This window comes from Condylostylus longicornis, unplaced genomic scaffold (assembly GCF_029603195.1).
Source record: "Condylostylus longicornis isolate FDR11 unplaced genomic scaffold, ASM2960319v2 ptg000004l, whole genome shotgun sequence".
In the NCBI taxonomy this organism is placed as follows: Eukaryota; Metazoa; Arthropoda; class Insecta; order Diptera; family Dolichopodidae; genus Condylostylus; species Condylostylus longicornis.
Genome location: NW_026577973.1, coordinates 24,669,137 through 24,692,584, shown reverse-complemented (window position 1 = coordinate 24,692,584; position 23,448 = coordinate 24,669,137). Strand labels below are relative to the sequence as shown.

Genomic DNA, 23,448 nt, shown 5'->3' with positions numbered 1-23,448 from the left:
CCTAGTGAACGATGAACGATTCATTTGTGAAGAAGTGAACTAATCAGTTAAGTTCAGTGAAGTGATTCGTTCTTTTTTAAGATTAGTTTATTCGCGAACAACACATGGCTAGTTTCTATTTGTGCGTAAAATTTTGAATAAATTTTATTTTCCACTTCTTATTTCTTGTTTAAGTATACTAACTAAAATTGAAATATTTGAAATGATTTATCAACTTTAAATATATCCGTTTAATAATATCCTCGACGATTGCTTCATCACTCGACTACTTTGAAAATAATGTTTCAGTTATTTTGATACATTTTTTAATTTTTCATGTCCCTTAACTAATTCATTTTTAAATGACGGAAGCGTAGAAAAATGTTTCAGTTGCTAAACTGAAAACGAAGCAAAAGCAGCGGAAAATTATTAGGCAGTAGAAAAATTGTTTTAATATTTTTACGAAAAAAAAGACGCGGGGATAATTGAACATTAATACGGTCCTTAAAAATTCGTGTCGAATTTTTTAAAGCGAAAATAAAAAAAAAAAAAGAATTTCAGAACTTTTTAAATACCCTTAAATTGAGATTCTTAAAGAGTGAATAAGCAAATTTTCGTAAAAATATGGAAGGTGAAAAAGCCGAAGCTTCTTCTACAAGTAAGTAATAAAAAATGAAATCTTCCATTGCTAACCACGTTTTTGAAGGTTTACATCATTTCTGTTTTTATCACTAATGATGTTAGATCTTTTTTTTCTTTGAAGTGATGTGTTTTTTTTTTTGGATTTTAAATATTTCATTACTCTTAAGTGATTTGTTAATAATGTATGTAGTTGGTGCTTAATTTACAATAGGACATGGTCAAAAATTTTTTAATAGCAATTTTTTTTTTTTATGTATTTTAATACTGGAAGTTTATAAATTGGGAAATAAAATGTATGTACATACACATGTATATGTATTAATTTGGAGTATTTGCCCATGAATCACGCGCTAAAATTTGTATTCTGTATACATGTGTATAAGAGTAAGCAATTAATATGTGCAAGTATAATTTTTTTTTTTTTTAAATATTACATCCATTTTTGTACATGTAGGAGGTTAATTTTGTACAAAAAAATATTACCGTTAGAAAAAAAAATATAACCTCAAATCAGAAAAGAACAGTGTTAATAAAATAACGCGTGACTTCATAAGTAGCTGTACATACATATGTACATATGTATGTATATAACTGTGTGCATGAATACTCTATGCATACATTTTTTTATGAAAAAAAGTAGATTTACGATTAGGTTATACTTAAACACATGTACATATTCGTACCTAATACATTTTGCAATGTTTATAATAAGTGTTCACGTTTCACATTTCTATATATACTGAAATACATACATATGTAGGTACACATTCTGATATATGAATGCATAATTGTAAAATTTTAGCTCCAGGTGAAGAAATTGTCACGAAAAGATTACTTTGTGTACAAACATGGAAGAAATTACACCAAGAAAAATGTTGCATTGGATACAACAGCATATTTAATAGAATCCCACATTTTATTGGAAGTGAGAAGGCTGCCAATTTACTGGCTGAAACGGAAGAATTTAAAAAAGCCAGTAAGTATATATGTCAAATAAAAAAAGGAATAAAAAACCAGATAATATGTATTATCTTCACTTATCTACTTACCCATCCATAATCCTTTACATGTAGAAAAATAAAAAAAAAACATCAAATGAGGATTGAGTAAATAAATTTTCTTTAAATTTTTTGAAGGTATGCTTATCATTAGTACCGTTTTATCACTAACTAATAAAAGAAACTTGTATTGACTTAAAAATGTGATAAACACCTCTTCAAAAATTTGTGATTGGAAAATTTAGTAATTCCTATAAATAAAAACATTTGTCTATTAGTGCTGTTTTGATAAGCGTTTCAATGTGTTTCTTTTATAATACCTTTTATCTTATTAAATGAGATTTAAGGGCGGTATCTACTTTAATTTTTTATCTATCATGTGTAGGTAGTGGAAAGAGAGGAGGTACAAATATGATTTTTTAAAACTACTGTATTTTTTATTTACATGTTTTTTTTATAGATAACATCAAAGTAAGTATTGGCCGATCTCAGGATCCTGTTAAGATTCACGTATTATCAGCTGGAAAAACTTTGTATTTGCCTCCTCCTAATGAGTCAAGTGCCTTATGCACAAAAATTATAAATTGCCCAAGTGACGCTGATGAAGACACAAAAAAAAAAATTATAAAAACTTCAACTTTAAAAGAAAATCGTCAAGAAATTAGTAAGCTACATTTCGATTTAAATAGCATATTTTATACGACTTATTATAAACTTAAATTTTTCAAATACATAGATCTTGAAGATAATCTTAAATTGGATATGATCGTTATTGGATCGGTGGTAGTGTCGCGTGATGGATACCGTCTTGGAAGGGGAAATGGTTTTGTTGATTTGGATATTGGGCTTTTAATTCATACAGGAGCGATCACTCCCGAAACTTTAATTGTTACAATTGTTCACGACAATCAGGTAGTATTATTATTATTTCTATTTTGTTTCATTTTTCTCTTTGCGCTAACATTTTTAATAAAAGAAAATTAGAAAAGATTAAATCTATTTTTAGATCAATATGTTTATGAGCCTTTCAGAAAAATGTTTTTGAGTATAAGCTTCTATATTCTATATGTATTCATATGTATTCTATATGTATATTTTAATGAATATTTTTCAGAAAATAATGAGTTCTCTTCTTTTTATGATGAGTTATGATTTTTATTTTTTTCTTGGCTCAGCGCTTTCTAAAGAACGTCATTCATTTCCTGAATATAGAATATTTTTATTGAAGAAAGAATGCAAATAGATTTTCTATGCATTTTTCTATCATACATTGAGCCTTAATATTAGACCAAATTCGATCTGTTCTTATTTCAATTTGTTAACATAATTAGTTGAGATTGACAAAAAATAAATTCTAATTTTGATTAATAAAATTGAGCTATTTTAAAAATTTATTTAGGTTGTGGACAGTTTGCCTACACATCTTTTTAAAAAGCATGATACACCAGTTGACATAATTGCTACGCCAACTGAAATTATTCGTGTATCGAAACGTTTAGCAAGACCAGTGGGTTTAACATGGGAAATATTATCCGAGCGTCGTCTGAAAATTGTACCTGTTCTACAAAAGATAAAAGAAAACGAAGAGAAGTAAGTAATTCAACTTATTAAATGCTTCCATTAATATGATCTTATTCATCGTTTTATTTTCCTTAACCCTTCTTTAGAGCCGGGAAAATAATTACTTTGAAATCTGAAGATACTGATGTGGAAACTAATGCTCGCCAACAACGTCCAAGGCAGAGAGGTCGATTTTACAGATATGGTGGGGGTAATAGAAAGCGTTCTACCAATAACACTAGTAACGAGGAAAACGTAAATTTTTTAGTTGTTAGACTCAAGGTAAATTTTAAATGTTTTATTTTATATATAGAAAGAAAACAATAATGAGAGACAACGCTTTCGTGGAAGATATCGTCATTATAACAGCAGAAGACGCCGTGCAACCACCAAAGTAAGAACATTGCGTTATTTTTAATACAAAATATATATAAATTTTTCTTTTAAATTTTGTTTTCTTTTTATAAAGTCCGAAGGTGAGCAATCGTCTGCTGACAACAAAGAAAATACGAGTCAACATCGCGGGGGTGGTGGAGCCGCTTATAATAGAGGAAAAAGACGACAACGACCAGGAAATAGAGGTTTTAGTGTGAAAGTTTCAAATATTTCCCAAGGTACTCGTATTCGAGATCTGAAAGCTGAATTAAGGAAGCGTGAATGTATTCCTGTCCATATTTCATGGAAAGGTGAGAACAGAAAAAAAAGTTCTTCCAAAAATTATAAAATGGTAAAATTTTAATTTCAGGAGCATATGGAAGATGTGTTTTACACTTTCCAAAGCGTAAAGGTACCGAAAAAGAAGAAGAAATTGAAAAGGTTTTAAAATCATTGAATGATTTATCATTGGAAGTACAAGCAGGTGATAAAACCAAAACTGTTAATTTGGCTGTTGAATTGTTGAAATATGATAATGAAAATAAAAAAGTTGAAATTGAAGAAGTTAATACTACATCTGCATAATAGGACTTAGTTTATTGTCCTAAAATAATGAATGTTTATATATGCATATATATATTTATATGTGTATATGAATATGTAGGCATACATATATATATATATATATTACTTTTTTTTCTTGATTGGGATATCTTAATTTTAATAAAACAATTTTTTTAAAACATGAAGGAATATTATTAATTTTTTCAAAATAATTAAATAAAAGAAAAAAAAAATGTAAATGTAGGATACAAAAAGAAAGGTTTTTGTTTATATACTAATTGCTAAGAGATTTTAAAAAAATTGTTGAAAAAATATTTAATTACATGAAGGTTTACCTTAGATAAAGGTTATATTAAATTTATTGAAATAGAAATTGTACATAATCTGTTTTCGTTAAGTATGTTGGTTTTAGTAAAAAGGAACCACAAATGTTTCTTTTCTGCTGAAGAAGTCAGAGAAAACAAAGCAGAAATGGAAACTAGATTGCACATACTTTGCAATTCGTTGCAATGAAGTTATGCATGAATTTTTTTTATTCTACGCATAATATTAATTTAATTGGATTATTAATGTAAATGTTTTATTTTAAATTTATAATTGTATTTAAATCAAATAAATCAGAGTCCCAATCACTTTTTTTTTTATTTTTTTTTTAATTTTTCAAAACGCGTGCATGTTACGCGTATATGTTTTTACAAAACTTAACAAATAATTTTTTTATATTGATAATTTATATTGTTTATTTTTCATAAATTTTTTTTATGAATAAATTTTAAAATAAAATTGGAGAAAATTAAAAAAAATTTTACAGATCTAATTACATATATAGAAATAAATAAAAGTGTGATCTGTATTTTGCTTTTTTCTTAAATAAATTGGAATAAAATGGAATTGAATTATATTTTTGTATAAAAAATTATTGAACTGTAATTTTATTATTGTACATTTATGGATTAGTTAACAAATTGTACTAAACAGGCATTTGATTTTGTTGTTTATTTAAAAAAGGAAATGAATATATAAAAGATCATATAAAATATTTATATAAAAAATCAAACTTTTTTTGTTGAAAATTATTTTTTACGTACAAGATTCTTGAAAACAATTTATGGAAGCCAAAATAATATTAAATTTTTTTATATAAACTGTAGATTTTAATAAAATTCGAACAATAAGCACTACACAAGATTGTATAAAGCAAAATATTAAAAATAAAACAATTTTAAAGAAATATAATATTTTATAAATAATTAAAAAAACAAAAAAAAAATAACTGCAACTTTTCTTAAATGAAAGTCGCATTTGTTAAATAATGGATGTAAACACTTATAAAATTAAGATAAAAATTTTATGTTCCAAAACTGCTGCATGCGATAAAAACAAAAATAACTTATAAATACTGACTAACAGAAATTAAAAGAAAATAAAAATAAATCCAAATTTTGTATTAAAAGGAATGAACTATATTTTTGAAAATTTTTTTTTATAAATTGATATCAATATAATGAGACTACACAATTGAATTAAAAATAAAAACATTTTTGTACTAAACTTTATATCTAAGAATAAAACGAAATTTTGCATAAAAAAATATATAATATTTATAAAAAACTAAAAAAAAATAAAGCATTTTACGTTTTTATGAAAAGAAAATGATTCTTTTTGTTGTATTTAAACATTTCTGCTTTAACTAAGCAGAGCTGCGGTGGTAGCAGAAAAATTTGTCCTGAAAGTAAATAAATATTTTTGTATATGTATACTTTTATGGAATTTACTTCACAGATTTTCACTTCATAGCCATGTTATTGCTAGTGTTATTGATTTTGTACATTGCATTTAATACATAATCACCTATGTATATTCTGCTACCATCCCCTGTGCGACTAACCTTAATTGTTTCAAAACTAATGGGGATTATTACTGCATATTTTACCCTACTAAATAAAATATTATACTATTAAGATATGTATCTTGTTTATATATTTACGATATTACTAATGTAAATTTAAATTATTTTGAAAAAGTACCAATAGGATAAGACTGCAATTAAGTAGTATAACATTTGATTACATATTTCTTTTCTATGATTCTATCACAGAAGAATGTAATTAAATTTAAATGTGAAATAATACTGGATTGAATGCGTCATATAATGTCAATTTAAATTTTAGTATTATTTGGATATGTAGGTACCAGTAGAACTATAATTTGATGTCAACGATGGTTGTTGGCTTTCCCGATTTATTGCATTAATGTTTACAATAAAATCTGGCTCATTTTCATAATCGGCTAAAGGTTCGTCTTTTTAGAGCTGAGCAATTTAAAGTCGAACTATATTTTCTCTCAATGGTTCATTGGTTCGTCTGAAAAAAGCTGAGTTGATTTTTTTTATATTTGTTTGACAAAAATTGTATTTTAAAATTTATGAAAACAATTAAAAATATAATAGGAGTGTAAAGAAATTTTTAAACACAACGGATAAGAATACAATGATTATGCAGTTAACAAAAATTAATTTAATGAAGGCGCCGTTGGAATTATGTTAATGTTACATAAAAATCCGAAAAAAAGGCAATTGGAGCTAAAAGATTTGAGGGCACACCTATTTTAAAGGAAAGATCGACCAAAGGATTTTATAATAATTTGGTTCAGGAGGTGAGGCTAAGAGATGAAGAAGCCTTTATAAATCTCCAACGTATAGACAAAAAAATATTCGATCAATTGTTGAGCATTACATACATATACATATATATATACCACCATTTAAAAATATAAACATAGTTTGTTAATTATGATTCATATTGTAGAATTTATTTAATTATTGTAAGTTCGCGGCACTTAAATTTATGTTTACAAGTTGCCAACTAAATTATTAAATATAATAAATATAAATACGTAACACAGTAGAAATTACAGTTAGAACGGTTTCCAGGAATCTGTTCAGGAGCACTTTTTGATGAAACCACTTATCCTCTTTTTGCCACATAATTTTTTCCACTATTGCTTATCCTTTTATATTTCCCGTTTGAGGCACTTACTTTTCGTTTTTTGCCTCTATTGTTTTTTTTTACTAAGCGATCTACACAATTTTCGGACATGACATTTTTATTTTAAAACGTTTTTCCACAAACCAAAATATGTACATATATCTATTAATAAGTAATTCGACTCTCCGTTTACATCACACTAATGCAATCACTCACCAAATTTGTATAGAAAAATTCCCTTAGCTAAAACAGTTAAGCAGTATACCCTCTTATTTTCGTTTTTACACAGATAAGAATTTTTGAACTGCAATAAGTTCCAGAAATAAAACTCCCGCTTTAAAAATTTTTTATATAGCGACCCCCTTTAAGCTTAGGAAATTTTAAACGACCCCCTTCTCCATATAATGAAATATACATTAACCGTAGATGTAGATGTATTATCGCACTATTTTACAATGTAAATAAAATAAGGATTAAAGAATACGTAATTACGTACCCATTAATTTCACATATACATATATAATTGGAAACGTTGATGGGATATCGGTCGTAATAAAACACAATAAATAGAATGACATAAAACTATATATATATTCAACAATAAAAAAAATAAACTTTTGTAACAATTTTTGACCCCCTTTCAGTAGTCTCGCCACCTCTGGGGGGTCGCGACCCACAGTTTAAGAAGTCCTGAGGTAGACATCTATTGCGTACTTTTTTGTCTCCCAAAAATTCTTATGTATAAAAATGAAAATAAGAAGGTATACTGCTTAACTCTTTTAGCTAAGTGAATTTTTTGTATACAAATATTGGTGAGTGATTGCATTAGTGTGGTGTAAACGGAGAGTCGAATTACTTGTTTATAGATATACTTTCATTATAAATATACTTTGCCACAAACTGCCAACTTTGAAAGTCAAAAACAATGCTTTAGAAGTGTGACGGACCGTTATCATGTTTCAGAGAAATGTAGAGAATGGGATAACGAACATTTTTTTTATCAAAATATAACATTCGAAATTTTGTAATTTAGAACGTTTTTCGCGCCACAGATTAAATTTTAAAAAAATTTTTTAAAATTCCATATCTATAGTTGTTTCTGCTTCAAAGTTCAAATTTAAATTGCAACTTTATGCCACTTTTGAATCTACCTTTAACAAAACTCTGCACTAAAGTTGAATTCGATCAACTTTTTCAGAGAGAGAAAGAATACTGAATGGGAATGTCAAAAATTCAAATTTTCATACAAAATACATCAGCTCTTCGACCAGTGAATCCACCTTAAAAGTTATTCTTTTTTTTTTAAATTACGAATTGGTAAAAACCTTTTTGGGCACGTCAGAAAGTTCATTTACAAAATTTTCAAATATTATTTTTTTTATTTCTAAGTTTTTTTTGGGCCGTTTTTAAGTATTCGCCTATATTTCATCTATCTTTCTATAAATAATATTGTATAGATAATTCTACACGCGTCGCACATTAAAATGTGTGAGGTGACAGATTTGCTATTCTACTGAACGCGCGTTTCACTATTTTCACATTTTTTTGTTAGATTTTGCCGCGTATATTTTGTTGTCGGCAGAGATATAAAAGTTGCTGAAAATTAAAATTAAAAAAAAAGAAGATGTAAGTATAATTAGATATTTTAATAGCAATATTGAGCAATTTTATTAATTCAGTGTAAAAATTACCAATCCTCAGCAACTTCAAATTTTAATCAAGTGATGGAAAATTAATTTTCTTAATTTTCTTCTTTACTCTGCTTTTACCCAAAAACCAAATAAAGTACGAAGACATCTTTCCTACTCTAAATTATAATTTGTTATTTATACTTTTTTCTGTCACCAATTTATTTTCTAACATTTAACATCAAAAACTTTTAAGTCTTGCTTCTTCTGTGACTAAAAGTGACTGGGATATATTATTATGATATACATACATACATACTTATGTACATACTTAATCCTACAAACTGAAGTTAATAGAAAAATCAAAAGGTTTGTTTTATGTTTTAAGATTATATTTTTGTTTTACTGATTTGGTCAGCACATAACCAATCGCAATGTGTATTGTCTAGTTAAGTGAAAGTGTTACAGAATATTATAAAAATGTCTGTTAAATACTTCTTTCCAATTTTTAGGACATTAGTAAGCTTATGGTTAACATACATAGAAAAATGTAAATTTGGCTCATAGTTGAGTTTCGCTTTGTGCTACCGGAATTTTCTGAAATGCTCGCTAGTAAGTTTCGGTAACAACCAGAACTCAAATATCAAATTTCAAGAAATTCCATCAATTCGTTCCGTAGATATGGTGAAAAATGTAAAACAGGCTCGCTAAAAGGTTACTTCCCGAGGCCTGGTATATCCTAAAAGTTGATTAAACCGTGCCATAGTCGAATTAAACTTACATATAATTAAACCTCATAACTTTTTGAATGGTGTCTCAAAAAATCAGCTACTTAATATTAATAGAAATTAAAATAAAAAATTATAGAAATACTTAAATCATCACAACCTACATATGTATGTATATATGTGTGTATATATAAAGCTAAATTTGAAGGCAGATTAGGTTAATAAATCTATTCTGAAAATAATGATGTGATTATGATTGTCAGGCCTCCATAACAGAAAGATAGTATTAAATTAACTTCAAACATAATTTAGTTTATTTTCTAGCCAGAAGCCTCATAAAACTTAATTTCACTTAACCTAAAAATTTTCGACTCATATACAAATTATAAGGATGACGAGGTTGGGAGGGGGTGAAGGGGAGGGAGGAGATGCATTATGTATACATAGACGTATATGCACGTGTCTGTCTCCAATTTTAGTCATCATAATATTCTTAACATAATTTCAAAATCAAAAATGCAATTTTATTGCTTTATTTTTGATCATCTTTGTTTAATTCTATAAAAATTTTTGAGTTTCTATAAAATTTTGTGAAGATTGATAAAGTTGTTTTAAATTTCTTTGATATACATGCTTACATATACATACATACATACTTACATAATGTACATAATATGTACATATGTACATAAATTTAGTGAAAATTAACTTTTTATTACTTTTACTTATGCAGAATCCAAATATGAAAATGGAAGAAAATCGTGAAGGATAAATATCATAAACATTTAAATAAATACATACATATGTACATATAATAGAAAATACGTGCATAAAGCACATAGTCATAACTATGTATGTATATATGTATATACATAAATTAAAAAATAATACATTTCACGTTAAAAAAATGTATTCATCATTAAAAAAATGTATTCATTGGTCTGCCCTTAGAATTAAAAGTAGAAAGCAATTTTAATAATTTCGAAAAGGGAATTGTGTCTTATATTAATAATAAGTTTTACATAAAATATGTACATATGTATGTATGTACAATTTAGTTTACAAATGGCTTGTAACTACAATAAAATTGTTAGTAAGCAATTACTGCTATAAAGAATCAAAGGAATAAAGCAAATGTACTTTACATTTTCATAATAGACCTATTATGTCTGGGATAAAACTTGCAAAAACTTTAAAAAGAGAGACAATGGCGAAATTTCTGTTAAAAAAAAAACTCACTTAAAAAAAAATAAACTAGACAGAAAACTTGGAAAAACTTTTGAAAACTTTATAAATAAGTGATAAACGTCAAATTTCAAAGTAGTTATCAAGCATAAACAAATATTTTATGGTTATACTAAAATCCGAAAATTTTGATTTTGGATTATAAAAGTGTTAAAGTTAGAAAAAACCATTTGTGAAACCTTTTTAGTTATTTTGATTTATTTTTAATTGAAATGTTTTGAAATAAAACCTTCAGACATGACCAAGAAAAACATATGATTTGACAGCTGTAAGATCAGAAAAGTTTTTAAGACACTGTATTTTACTTTACAAAACTTGAAAAAACTTTAAACATCGAGAAAATGAGAATGTCATCATTTTCTTTCATTTTTGTTCAAAAAGTATTATCCCAGACAGTTTGCATGCAAAAAATTTATAAAGTTTTTAAAAATTATCTTATCCCAGGCAGACCTAATATTAAAGTATTGAACAAAAGTTACTAAATTACTTACATATGTATGTATATGTATGTACATTCATATGTACTCGTATATATGTTTATTTTTTGTAATTAACAAACATTGTATTTTCCATGAAGTTCCAATTCCTTTTTATAATGTATGTATACTAAATAGAAAATTTCGATTAAAATTATGATTAAAATGTTATGCTAATTGAATTTATTACTAAAAAAATAAAATTTCACAATGCACGGTTTTATATTATCTACGTATGTATGTATGTACAAATAAAAATTTATTTCTAGTTTACACTTGTAATTTACAAATGAAATTTTTCCATTTTATTTAAATAAAATTCATGATTGGTGGTATTGTTGAAAATTGCATGAATGACATTAAATTCATAATAAATATTTTAATAATAATCATAAATTCAATAGCTAATTTAATCTTAAATTTATGTTTTTTGAAGTCTTTATTTATAGGCATAAAAAGTAGTGTATAATCTATTTTTGTTTATAGGTTTCTTAACAAACTATTGAAAAAGTCACCTCTATAAAAAAATTTAAATGTAATTGATGAGATATCATACACTAACTGTTAATGTGTTAACGGTTAGAGATTTGGTAGAAAACTCAATAGGTGTATATGTATATATATGTATATACATAAACGATAAAAAAAACGTGATGTAATAAAAATTTTCAATAATAAAACTTTCCACTACATGCACGAAAAGAATTCAATATATGTATGTATGTATGTATAATTTGAAAAGAATCCTATAATTTGTTTAATTTCAATAAAGGTATAAGTATGTATTATAAAATTAGCTGATTATTAGATATAATAATTATCTAATAATATTGAGCTGATTACAGATAGTAATGATATAGATAATAATGTATGTACCTACATTTTAAGATAACAAGGCAAAGAAAAATTTTAAATTGGAAAATAAACTAAGAACAGTTGAACGCGCATAAGCAACATGCAAAAGGAATCAAAAATTTAGCCCCACTTTTTGAACATGTAGTACTCTACAATATTTACTAGTGTATATGCGATGCGGGTAAATGCAAGACTCTGTTAAAAGTAACCATAGTTAAAGCACAACTGCATGTAAATATTGTTAGATAAGATTTTTTTTTTTATTTAATTTTTCTATTCCTGGCATTCCTGAAAATTTTCATGTCAAAGTGGCATATTGTGAGCTGATTAATTGTTAAATGTCAAATTATGTTAAATCCTAAAATTTATAGAAATTCAATCGATACAGACCTTTGTTGTTTATTGATTGAAGAACAATCAGACTTCTTCATTGCCATTACAAAGGGTAGTGACTATTGAGTTAAATTACGAAAAAAAGAAAATAATAATTTTAAGATTTCAGTTAAAAGCTTCAGTTATAAACAAAAAAAGGAACAATTAAATGCCTTTAATTGCTTATTTCTCTTATAATAACCAAAATAAAAAAAATTAAGTAAGCAAAAGGGATGTCTTTATTGTTTTTTTTAAACTAAAACATTATTTCAATAGAACATATAACATAGAACCTGCAAAGCCGCTACCCAATCTCTATGTCGCATGGTTCCGAAGCTATAGCATTTACTTATATACAGGAAAAATGCCTGACGTTATTTGCCACTTTATCTGAAACTCCTCTACAACATTGACATTTTTGGCAATTTGTTATAATTTCTAGGGTATAGGTGAAAAAAGTATAGAGCAATAAGAAAATCTTATTTTTCTTAATTTAAAGATTTTTTGTTTTGAATATGTTTTTTAAAGTCTTTAATAATTAAATACTTATATTATTTTCTTGTCTTATACAGAATCTGATTTTTTTTGTTAATTTTTTTTTCCAATATTAATTAAATGTATTTAAAGTTTTATGTTGCTATAAGTATAATAGAAACCTATATTTTGTGCTAGGGTGTTGGTGCTGTTATTTGTTTTTTTACTTAAAATTTATTATATAATGTAATTGAATCCTAAATATCTAAATATTATTAAAATTATGTATTTAAAATAAATTTATTAGCTTAAATTACCAGTTTTAATTTCTAATAAATAAAAAATTATCTTACGTCTAATATATGTACATACATATATTATTTAAATGCAATTATTACTTCAAAATATTCAACGATTGGTTTTTATGATTTCTCAAGAATGTGAGTGATACCTATTTTTTTAGTAAATTAATTTTAAAATTAAAGTGCTATAATTTAAATATTTAATTTTTATATAATACATATTCATTCTTCCTTATTATCAATTGTTTCTAGCACACGCTACATAAGTAGTTCACGAAAAAATAAATGAGCTGGTTATCAAAATCATTTATCGCCTTTCATCGCACAATTATGTTAGTATAGGCTGCTATAGATAATTGTTGATAAAATTAAAATCTATTTAAAATATGATAATTTTATTATTCAAAATTTTCTACCCGGGAAAAAAAAATTAATATAAAATCAAGTTTTCAAATTCAAAAAATTACTATTACTTTTGTAATTGCATATTGAATAGATCTTTAAGGGTATAGAACAAGTTCAATAAATGAAATGATTTGATAAAAATTCAGAATTTGGACATGTTTAGTTTTAAGCACTTTTCCAAAAACAAAATTTGAAATAAAGTGCTTATTAGTTTCACTCTGTCCGTCCATCCGTGGACATGTTTACAAAACTTCCACACCCTTGATGATAGAAAGCTGAAATTCAATATGTAAATAGATCTTTACTAAAAACCCTAAAAATGGTATTTTTTAACTTTTTGTTGCAGTGAAATTCTAAGCATTTTTCAAATTTTGCAAACACAGAATGGCAGCGGCTTGCTTCTCCTCTCGCGGCATAATATAGTTAAATTTTGAAAAAGCAAAATGCCCGTTCAAATTTATTGTTATCTAAAATCCGCTTTTTCCAAATTTTTGACTCCCCTTCCCTCTCAAGTTATCACCTCTTGAAATTTCTAAAATTTAAATTTTTGACGCCTTATATTTCCGAAACCGCAAGCTAAAAATTTCTATAAACGCAAAAAGTTAACGATAAATTCCATGACATCAAAAAATATAAATATATTATTTTTCTTAACTCACGCAAATGTTAAGCCCTTTTTAGATTAATTTTTGCTTTATTTCAAAAACTACATAAATCGTTCATCCTAAATATGTGCAATCCTAGAAGTAGTTTCGTTTATGAATGAAAATAATTTTAATAGTGCGGTAGGTATACATGACTGTATTTAAAAGCAGTATTTTCAATTGTTGAACTGAAAAGTGTTACATACAAACCATTTATTTGACCTAACTTTATTAGAAAACAAACTCAGGTTCATAAGGATTTTAAGATTTAATAAAACAAAGAAATTGTTTAAAGGTTTTTGGTGTTTCTCAAATAAATAAAATTTTTATACCTATCAGTTGATTTTGCTAAAATAAATTGATATTTATAAATTTTAACTATCGCTTATAGCATCGAAATTTTTTGATAATAAAGACGAGTCTTTTCTTGAGCATCAATTTAAGTTGTATACTTTGAACAAGATTATGATATAAAAATAAGAAGAAATAATTTTTTTCTTAATTCTAAAAAAATGCTATTCTATTTCCCCTTTTGTTGTTACATTTAATTTTAAGATGTTGGGTTGTTTGCTGTGGATGATCGAGGTGATGGTGTTCGATCAATATATTCAATAGATTCATTTTCTTTTTTAGCTGCTGAAGTTGTTGTTTGGGGTGGTGTTGTTGATTCTTTGCCTAAACTAATTATTGGACCTTTACTACTAATACATAAGCTATCAATTGCAGAATTTAATCCTTCGCTGATACCAGTAGCACCAATTGTAATGCCATCATTATTACTAGAGCTGCTATTTCCATTACTGGGATTAATTACTTTGATTATTTCACGTTTTTCTTTAATAGGTGCTAAACAATTGACAACGGAATTGGCCATCGCTAAATCTAATTCTTTTTGCCACTCATTTTCTTTTCTTTCCATTGCACGTCTTTTCATTTCTTTATAACGGTTATAAACTAAAAATTCTTTTATAAAATTACTTTCTGGATCAACAGTACCACCACCATCACGTTGCTGTGATCTTTGTTTGGCTAAACGTTTCTTTTTTTTATGCAATGGTTTTGTTTCAACTATCATTTCTTCTAATTCTAAGCAAGGATCACAATTTAAATGATCTTGTGGCGGTTTAAAAGGGGGTCGAATACGTTTTTTTAAAACCGTTCTAAAATCAATATTACGTAATAAAGGTGTTTTCTTCAATTCATTTTGCGAACTTAAACGAGCTCCTGGTAAAACATTTAAAAGCTAAAAAGAGTGACAACAATTAAGGTTTATTTGATTCATTTTTTACACTTATTATTAATAAAAATTGTACCTTATTTAAAAGATCTACAAAATCACTACTCCAATATCTGGGGTAATGTACTGATGAATTCAAAATTGTTTTAACTTCAGTTAGGGGTGTATTGGAATGTATAATAAAAGGCCTTGTACCAGCATGCATTTCATATGCAACTACACCTAGGGACCACCAATCTACTGGAAAACTGTAACCTGCTAAATTAGATAAAAAAAAATAAACGAAGTATCAAAATACTGAATAATAAATATATATATGTATGTATATATATATATAAATGTGTCTATAGTATATATATGTAAATAATAAATACAAAATATCCTAATGTTAACAATCTAAATGTTCTCAATTTTTGATATATTTCAAATTCAACATCGGATTTTCGTGATATTTTGAATTTCATGCTTTCTTGGGACTTTCTTCAAAATGAAGCTTCTCCGTTTTTGAACAAAAATTTATGATTTTGTTTTATTATGTTTGTTGTATTTGCAGGTAATATAATATTATTTTACTATGTTCAAGCCGGGTCTAATAGATTTTAAGAAATTTAGGGATGAAATTGTCCTTAAATAACGTTCTGAACATATAACGCGGTATAAGAAATTGTTACAGCATACGAAAGTTCAATTATCTTTCGCGTCGTCCAGTAGTTTAGTTGAAGCAAAATTTGTAAACATTTTGTGTTATAAAAAGATTATAAAAAGAAAAAAATCTAACATGAGAGTTATAGTCTATAACATTATGAACGATGTCAATTTTATCAATTTAGTTATTGAAAGGAAATAATTATCGCCTAAATTATGATATGTATGTAAAAAAAAAATTAATGCTTGACTATATTATGAACTTATCAGACGAAACTATAAACAACTAACTCAATTTGTTGAATAAAAGATTGAAATGTGTTTCAAAATCAAAATCAAAAATGCATGTTCAATAACAGGAATAAAAAAACAATTAGACGACATAAAAAGGTAAAATTAGAAATTAAGTAAAACGTAATCTCAACAACGAAGTTTGCAACAAAAATAAACTTAAATCTAAGTGTAACAACAAGGACGCAGAAATAATAAAAATTTTAAAATCGAAAGATCTGTTCATACAAAAGTTGATAATTGTAAGATTATCATGAACGTATGGTACGAAAATAATAATAGAAGAAGGTAATTTTAACAAATTATAGAAAAGTCTTTTACGAAAAACCATAAAGGGCACAAAAAATTGTATGTAAAGAATTTCTTTGATATTTAAATTTTTAAAATGGTACATATTTTACATTAAAATCCACTCGAAATCTACAGTACCAAAACATTAAGGTTTAAAAACAAAATAATAAATCTCGAATAAAAATTCGCCACATAGTTTCTAAAGTAAATTTTGCTACACAAAAAATTATCAAATGGTTAATACAGGTTTTTACAAAAATAGTAGCACCACCAAATTTACGTATTAAAAACTCATTGGAATAAAAATCTTATACCCTAATATTCCAATTAAAGTAGTATTTAACGTAAATAATAAGTTTAACTACAATAGTGATATTAGTGACAAAAAAGCCATTAAATGCTACAAAATTGTGTATGAAATTCATGAACCACTGAGTTTCATGAATTTCATACACAAAAATATGAAAAGAACATGATAAACCCTTTTCATGCTATCGCTGAAAATTTCCAAGAATCTGGTACTGATACATAAATGACATATTTGCCATAACAGATAAGAAGAAGGAAAACTATATTTTAAATATGTATAATAAATAATCAAAATCTTATAACTAATTTAACAATAGAAACGCAGAACAGAAATAAAACGGATCAAAAGAATATCACTTCTTTCTTACTAGATGAAAAAATCTCGAAAGACGAAGAAAGACGGCGCTACCTGCCTCTTTCCTCCGTGACTCCTACCCAAAAAAAAATCACCTTAGCTCTGAACAGATAGAACTGGTCGTACAAATCAACTGGTCCTACCTCTGCGCTAACTTGGTTTTTTGAATCGATTTTTTTTTCTGTAAAAAGAGATTTTGGTTTGCATTTGCATTTTTTGTATTCCGTAAAATCAAAATTCCGTATAAAGAGCTTCCGTTAAGCGAGGGATTAGTGTATAGGAATGTAATATTATGTTTATATTGTATTAATTTGCGTATATACATAGTACACATTAAATATTTCAATATTCAACATACATATATTAAAATATTTCAATATTATTTGTAAATAAGTTTTGTTTCTTACGTTTTTATGTATTTAATCAAAAGGATTTTTTATCTAATATAAAAATTTTTTTTTTTCTCTTTTTTTTTACCGAGAGGAAGGGTGAAAAATCTCGAAAGACACTGCCAGAGGAAAAGCAGTAGTGTGGAACTTTAATCCACTAAAAAACACCCTTCTCAAAATAAACTATAAAACTAGTCGAAAACGACTAACCATTAATTTTGCTCTAGCCTTTTTGATTATTTACAAGTTTTTTTATCTGGCACAATAGCGTACTAAGTACTCATTGTTCCAGATAAAAATAATATAAAAATGACATAATTAAATTTGCAATTTTTTCGCTATATGTTTCACGCGGTTTCTCTCTTTTATAATAAATATCTCAGCAAAAGTAAAAGATATTTTTAATTTAATTTATATTAATGTGATTGCCGTTTACTTCACATTATGGGGAATGAAAAAGTATGTACATATCTAAAATATTATTAATATCATAAAATATAATTTCGAAATAACATTGCGAAGAATCACTTTAATATTTTATGGACTTGATATAAGAATAAGTATTATTGTTTTTTTAAATGTAAGTATGTAAATATGTTTATACATACATTACAAAAAGCCAAATTTATGAAAGTATTGGGATTAGAATATTGAACGTCAAAACGAATAAAAATATATCTAAACAGGCACATTTAATTATATTTCTCGTGATTTTTGTAAGCGTTGATTCATTTTTATTCTGATCTATGTACATACATATATATAATAAACTTATGTAATCAGGCACGGTCCTAAGCGATTGCCCCCCCCCCCCACCCCCTTATATTGTGAATAAAATATTATATATATTTTATATAATAATTCTTCTTTTTATTGTGAACAAAATGTAATTAGCATTGCACATTGTGCATCATAAATTATTCTCTTGTAATCTTATCATGCTGAATGCAGGATCAATTATAGAATTAAAGCTTGGAACTAAACTTTTCGCTTTTTGTTTTATAAATTCAACAACAAGGTAATTTAATTAACTATGTTTTAAGTAGGTATGATCAGATTTATTTCAATCATTTAAACTTGATTTTTTGATTTTAATAACCAAAAATTCACTTTTTGGCGTAAGTGAAATTAAATTATAAACGGTTCTAAAAAAATAATATCAATAAATGATTCTTTTTCAAAGCTTATTTGAATAAAAAATAAAGTTGGGTCAAACCAATGGTTTGTGTTGCAGCACTTTTCCCTTCAACAAGTGAAAATACTGTTTTGAAAAACAATCTACGTATACCTACCACACTATTAAAATTATTTTCATTTATATATGAAACTATTTCTAAGATTGCATATATTTAGGATGAACGATTTATAAAGCCTTTGAAATAAAGCAAAAATTTATTTAAAGAGGGGTTAACATAATGCTCGATTTTAAGAGTTAGTTGCGTGAGTTAAAAAAAATAATTAAATTTTTTAATGTTATGAAATTTATTTGGAAATATTATTTGAAAATTCACAAAGCTTTTTGCGTTTATAGAAATTTGAAAAACCTTACGGGTTCGGAAATATAAGGCGCCCAAAATTAAAATTTTACAAATTTCAAGAGGCGATAACTTGAGAGGGGGTGGAAATGGGAAACAAATTGTCTTCCAACGAAATAAACTGTTTATTAGTGCCTAAAAGCTACTAAAATTTCAAGCTCCCACAACCTGAGGTTTAGAAGAAAAACAACATAAAAAATTTGCAAAAAAAGCGGATTTTAAATAACGGTGAATTTGAACGGCCATTTTGTTTTTTCTATAGTATACCCTTCTAGTAATATACTTTATATTACTAGAAGTTTAACTATAGTATACCGCGATAGAAGAAGCAACCCATTGTGTTTCTGAGTTTGTAAAATTTGAAAAATGCATATGGTTTACTACAGTAAATAGTTGAAACATTTTTAAATTTTTGGGGGGTATAACTTTTAAAAGGGGGGAGATATCTAAAAATTATGTTCTACGGAAATCAGTTTCTGGTAAAGATCTATGTACATATAAAATTTCAGGTTTCTATCTTCAAGGATCTAGAAGTTTTGTAAACAGGCACACGGCCGGACGGACGGACGGACCGAGTGAAACTAATAAGCACTTTTTTTCAAAATTTTTTTGGAAAAGTGCAAAAAGTAAAAATTTATTTATTTATGTACTTAAATGATTGTACATAGCGAAATTTTATTCGTAATTTTAAATTAACGAATAAAGTTTGGCTTTTTATTTCAAAAATTGTCTGAGAAATGAAACAGTGTATAAAAGAAGTTGCGACTTGTATTTTAAAGTTAGGAAAAATTAAAGTTTTCGTCTAAAATTTGTGGCTTATAAACTAAGCTTTATATGTACAGAGACTCTCATTCGTATTCGTACAGCAATCGTATTTTAATTCTATTTAGTAAAACAGAAAATGTGAAATTTATTTTGTAAATATTTTAATCAAGTTTTATTATTTAATAATAGTGGTAAACAAAAATAAAAATTAAATCACATTTAACAAACAAAATTGTGAATGAAAAATATTTTTCAATGAATGATTTTATTTCAATGAATGAAAAATTTTTTTCAATTCATTGAACAAATTCTTTTGAACATACCACAATGGGGAGTACATTAGAAAGACGTTGCTCACAGGATTCATAGCCCCTGAGCATTTTGTCTTTTTAGATCAACATGGCTATATTCAGGGCCAAGGGCACGTCCCCCTGTTATATCACTATAATAGACGGGCTACGTGCAAGGCCATTGAATATAACCCAGATGACATAAACAGGGAAAATTTAAAATATGAAATGTCAACTTCAGATAGGGACAAATGTATACATAAAAAATATTGGTGGTTGGACAATAGTTAGTGATAAGCAAGTACTGTGTAGTAGTACAAATAGTTTTAATTAGGATGTAAGTTAGGTTAGGGTAGGTTAAGTTTTATTTTTCTTTACAAAATAATTATTGGTTTTTTATTCCCGGATTTTCCAATAAAGTCATTTGAACAAAAAAAAAAATAAAAAATTAATACCAAAATAGCGTAATAAAAATAGGATTACCATAAGTACATCAACATAAAAATTTAGTTTTCAATTTAGATGTTGTTAAAAAAAATACAAGCTATAGAGCCGTTTTTGTAAACTTTTCTAGGCTAAGTCAAGTATAATTGTTTTAAGGATAAAATAAAGTTTAAAATAAAAAAAAAAAAAAAAAAAAAAAAAAATTCTTTTGAACAAATTCAAATCACAGTCGTATTTGTATAGCATTACATTAATTATATTATTAAAAGCACAAACTTAATCTAATCCTAAGTCTAGTACTCTGTTGCATAATCCTTATTCTGAATGACATCTTTTGATCGATTTGGCATTGACTTAACAAATTTTTTTGTGATGCCAGCTGAAATTTGGGCCTATTTTTCTACTAACTTGGTTTTTAACATGTTTACACTCGATATTTGATGTTTTCGAACTCGGTTGTCTAAATGTTGCCATAAATTTTCAATCGGATCAATATCCGGAGACTTGGGAGGTGTCAGTACAACTTTCAGAAAATTAAAAGTAACCGTGATCGGGTTTTATAAGCAGTGTGCTTGGGATCATTATCTAAATAAAGTTTGAAACTTTCTTCGATTCCCGAGCGCTAAGCGCTTTCTTTTAAATTTATCTTTAAGATATCAATATATTTATCTTATTTCATAATGATCTTCTATTATAGCCAAGTTTCTTATTCCAGGTGTTAAAAACACCCCTACACCATCACTGAACCTCCACCATGTATTACAGTTGGTTATAAATTCATAGTCAAAAGTTCTGAATTAGATTTTCTCCAAACAATTGTCTGCCATCAGAATCAAAAACATTAAATTTTTTTTGTTGGTAAAAATTACGTGCTTTTAAAACTCAAAGTCTTGTTCTTTGTGCTGGCTTGCAAATTCTAAGCGCTTCATTCTGTTTTTCTTATTATGAAAAGGGCTTTCCTCGCAACTCTACTATTGCAAGCTTGATTTCTAATAGTCCATCGAACTGTTTCTTGCCTTACATTTTGAAAGTTGAGTGTTTACTATTTCCGCTAACTAGCAGCACTTGTTTTAAGGTTATTTTTAATTTCTCGGTTAATAATGCGTTCTTCACGATTGTTTAATAGGTTAATTAGTTAGCCTTGAATGTGAAAATTAGTGTTAGTGTAGCTAACTACTGTAACTTAGTATTAGTGTAAGTGTATAGGTAGCTAATTAGTTAGCCTTAAATGTGAAAATTAGTGTTAGTGTTAGCATTAAGGCTAATTAGTGTTAGTAAGGCTAATTCACTGATTTACCTAAACTACCGCATCAGAAACTTTAAAACTTGTGCAAGTTTCTTTATAATTATTTTATTATGTTATATATAAAATTTTAAAAGGACTATCATAATTACAAAACTTAAAATCAAATAGTTACAAACTTAAATGAAAATGTAATAAAAGTTGTATTAACTTTATTTTAAGTCGTGTATCATAGACTAAAAAATATAGCACCAATTTTTTTTTTATTCACTGTATTATCATTTTTTACTCTCAATTCTCTCAGATATGTTGTCTGACATGGACAAAAAAATGTGGAAAAAAACTAGAAAATATATTCAATCAAAATTATAGTTCAAATTTTGAGTTGAAATTTGAATTTTTGACATGTTGTTTAAAAAACTCCAAATTTCATTTTAGTATAAAAATTTTGAGGTTCTTGTCAACTTTTCGTATCGAAAACTTGAAACGAAAATGGGCAAAAATCATCAATTTTCCAAAAAAACAACAAAAAAAAATGATTTTTCTGAAATGTCATTTTGCCAAAAATACATATGCAATTTCACAAATACATTCACCAAAAAGCAGGATCCAGGCAGTGTTCCCATTCGCTAAAAATAAAATGTATCCAAATCCAATTTCGAGAAAAAAATGTGTCCAAAATGTATCCAACCTTTTAAAATAGAATTATTATACTAAGTCGTCCTATTCTGTACAAATAAACCCATAATTAATATTAACTTGCTTTATCCCACAATATGAGTTTTATTTTTAGCACTTTTCCAAAAATTTTTTGAAAAAAAGTGCTTATTAGTTTCACTCTGTCCGTCCGTGGACCCTTTTTTATTTACAAAACTTCTATACCCTTGAAGATAGAAAGCTGAAATTTAATACGTACATAGATCTTTGCTAGAAACTTATTTCCGTAGAACAAAATTTTTACCTATCTCCCCCCCTCTAGAAGTTATACCCCAGCCAAACCCTAAAAATGGCCTTTTTTAACTATTTGTTGCAATGAAACCATAAGCATTTTTGAAATTTCGCAAACGCATAAAGACCAGCGGTTCTCCTAGCGCGATATACTATAGTTAAACTTTCGAAAAACAAAATGGCCGTGCAAATTTATCGTTATCTGAAGTCCTTTTTTTCCAAATTTTTGATGTCGTTTTTCTTCTACACCCTAGCCTGTAGAAGCTTGAAATGGGCTTTGGGGCTTTTAGACATTAACCAGTAGTTCATTTCGTTAGATGAAAATTTTTTTCCATCTCCACCCCCTCTCAAAATATTGCCTTTTGAAATTTGTAAAATTTGAATTTTCGACATCTTATATTTCCGAAACCGCAAGCTTTTTCAAATTTCTATAAAAGCAAAAAGTTAACGGTAAATTCGATGACATTAAAAA

General features: G+C 26.7%; 2 protein-coding genes across 12 annotated transcripts in view; one reads left to right on the top strand and one right to left on the bottom strand.

Annotated features, from left to right (window-relative positions):
* Positions 1-360: 360 nt before the first annotated feature.
* Positions 361-4,390, top strand: LOC129608069 (methenyltetrahydrofolate synthase domain-containing protein). Its single transcript, XM_055519389.1, has 9 exons — positions 361-637; positions 1,424-1,597; positions 2,080-2,283; positions 2,356-2,531; positions 3,019-3,209; positions 3,287-3,434; positions 3,493-3,573; positions 3,649-3,865; positions 3,925-4,390. The coding sequence occupies exons 1-9, from the start codon at positions 604-606 to the stop codon at positions 4,137-4,139; spliced, it is 1,440 nt and encodes a 479-aa protein (XP_055375364.1). The 5' UTR covers positions 361-603; the 3' UTR covers positions 4,140-4,390.
* Positions 4,391-12,984: 8,594 nt separating this feature from the next.
* The window catches only part of LOC129611613 (serine/threonine-protein kinase 32A), a 98,501-nt gene continuing 88,037 nt past the window's right edge, over positions 12,985-23,448 (bottom strand). For 10 of the 11 annotated variants that reach the window (XM_055524829.1, XM_055524910.1, XM_055524837.1 and 7 more), the window contains 2 exons: positions 15,548-15,729; positions 12,985-15,477 (listed from right to left, as the gene is read on the bottom strand). In XM_055524829.1, coding sequence (XP_055380804.1) covers positions 14,785-15,477; positions 15,548-15,729 — 875 coding nt within the window. In that variant the 3' untranslated portion in view covers positions 12,985-14,784. The remainder of the gene's footprint in view (positions 15,478-15,547; positions 15,730-23,448) is intronic. The other variant, XM_055524898.1, reaches the window with a different exon arrangement.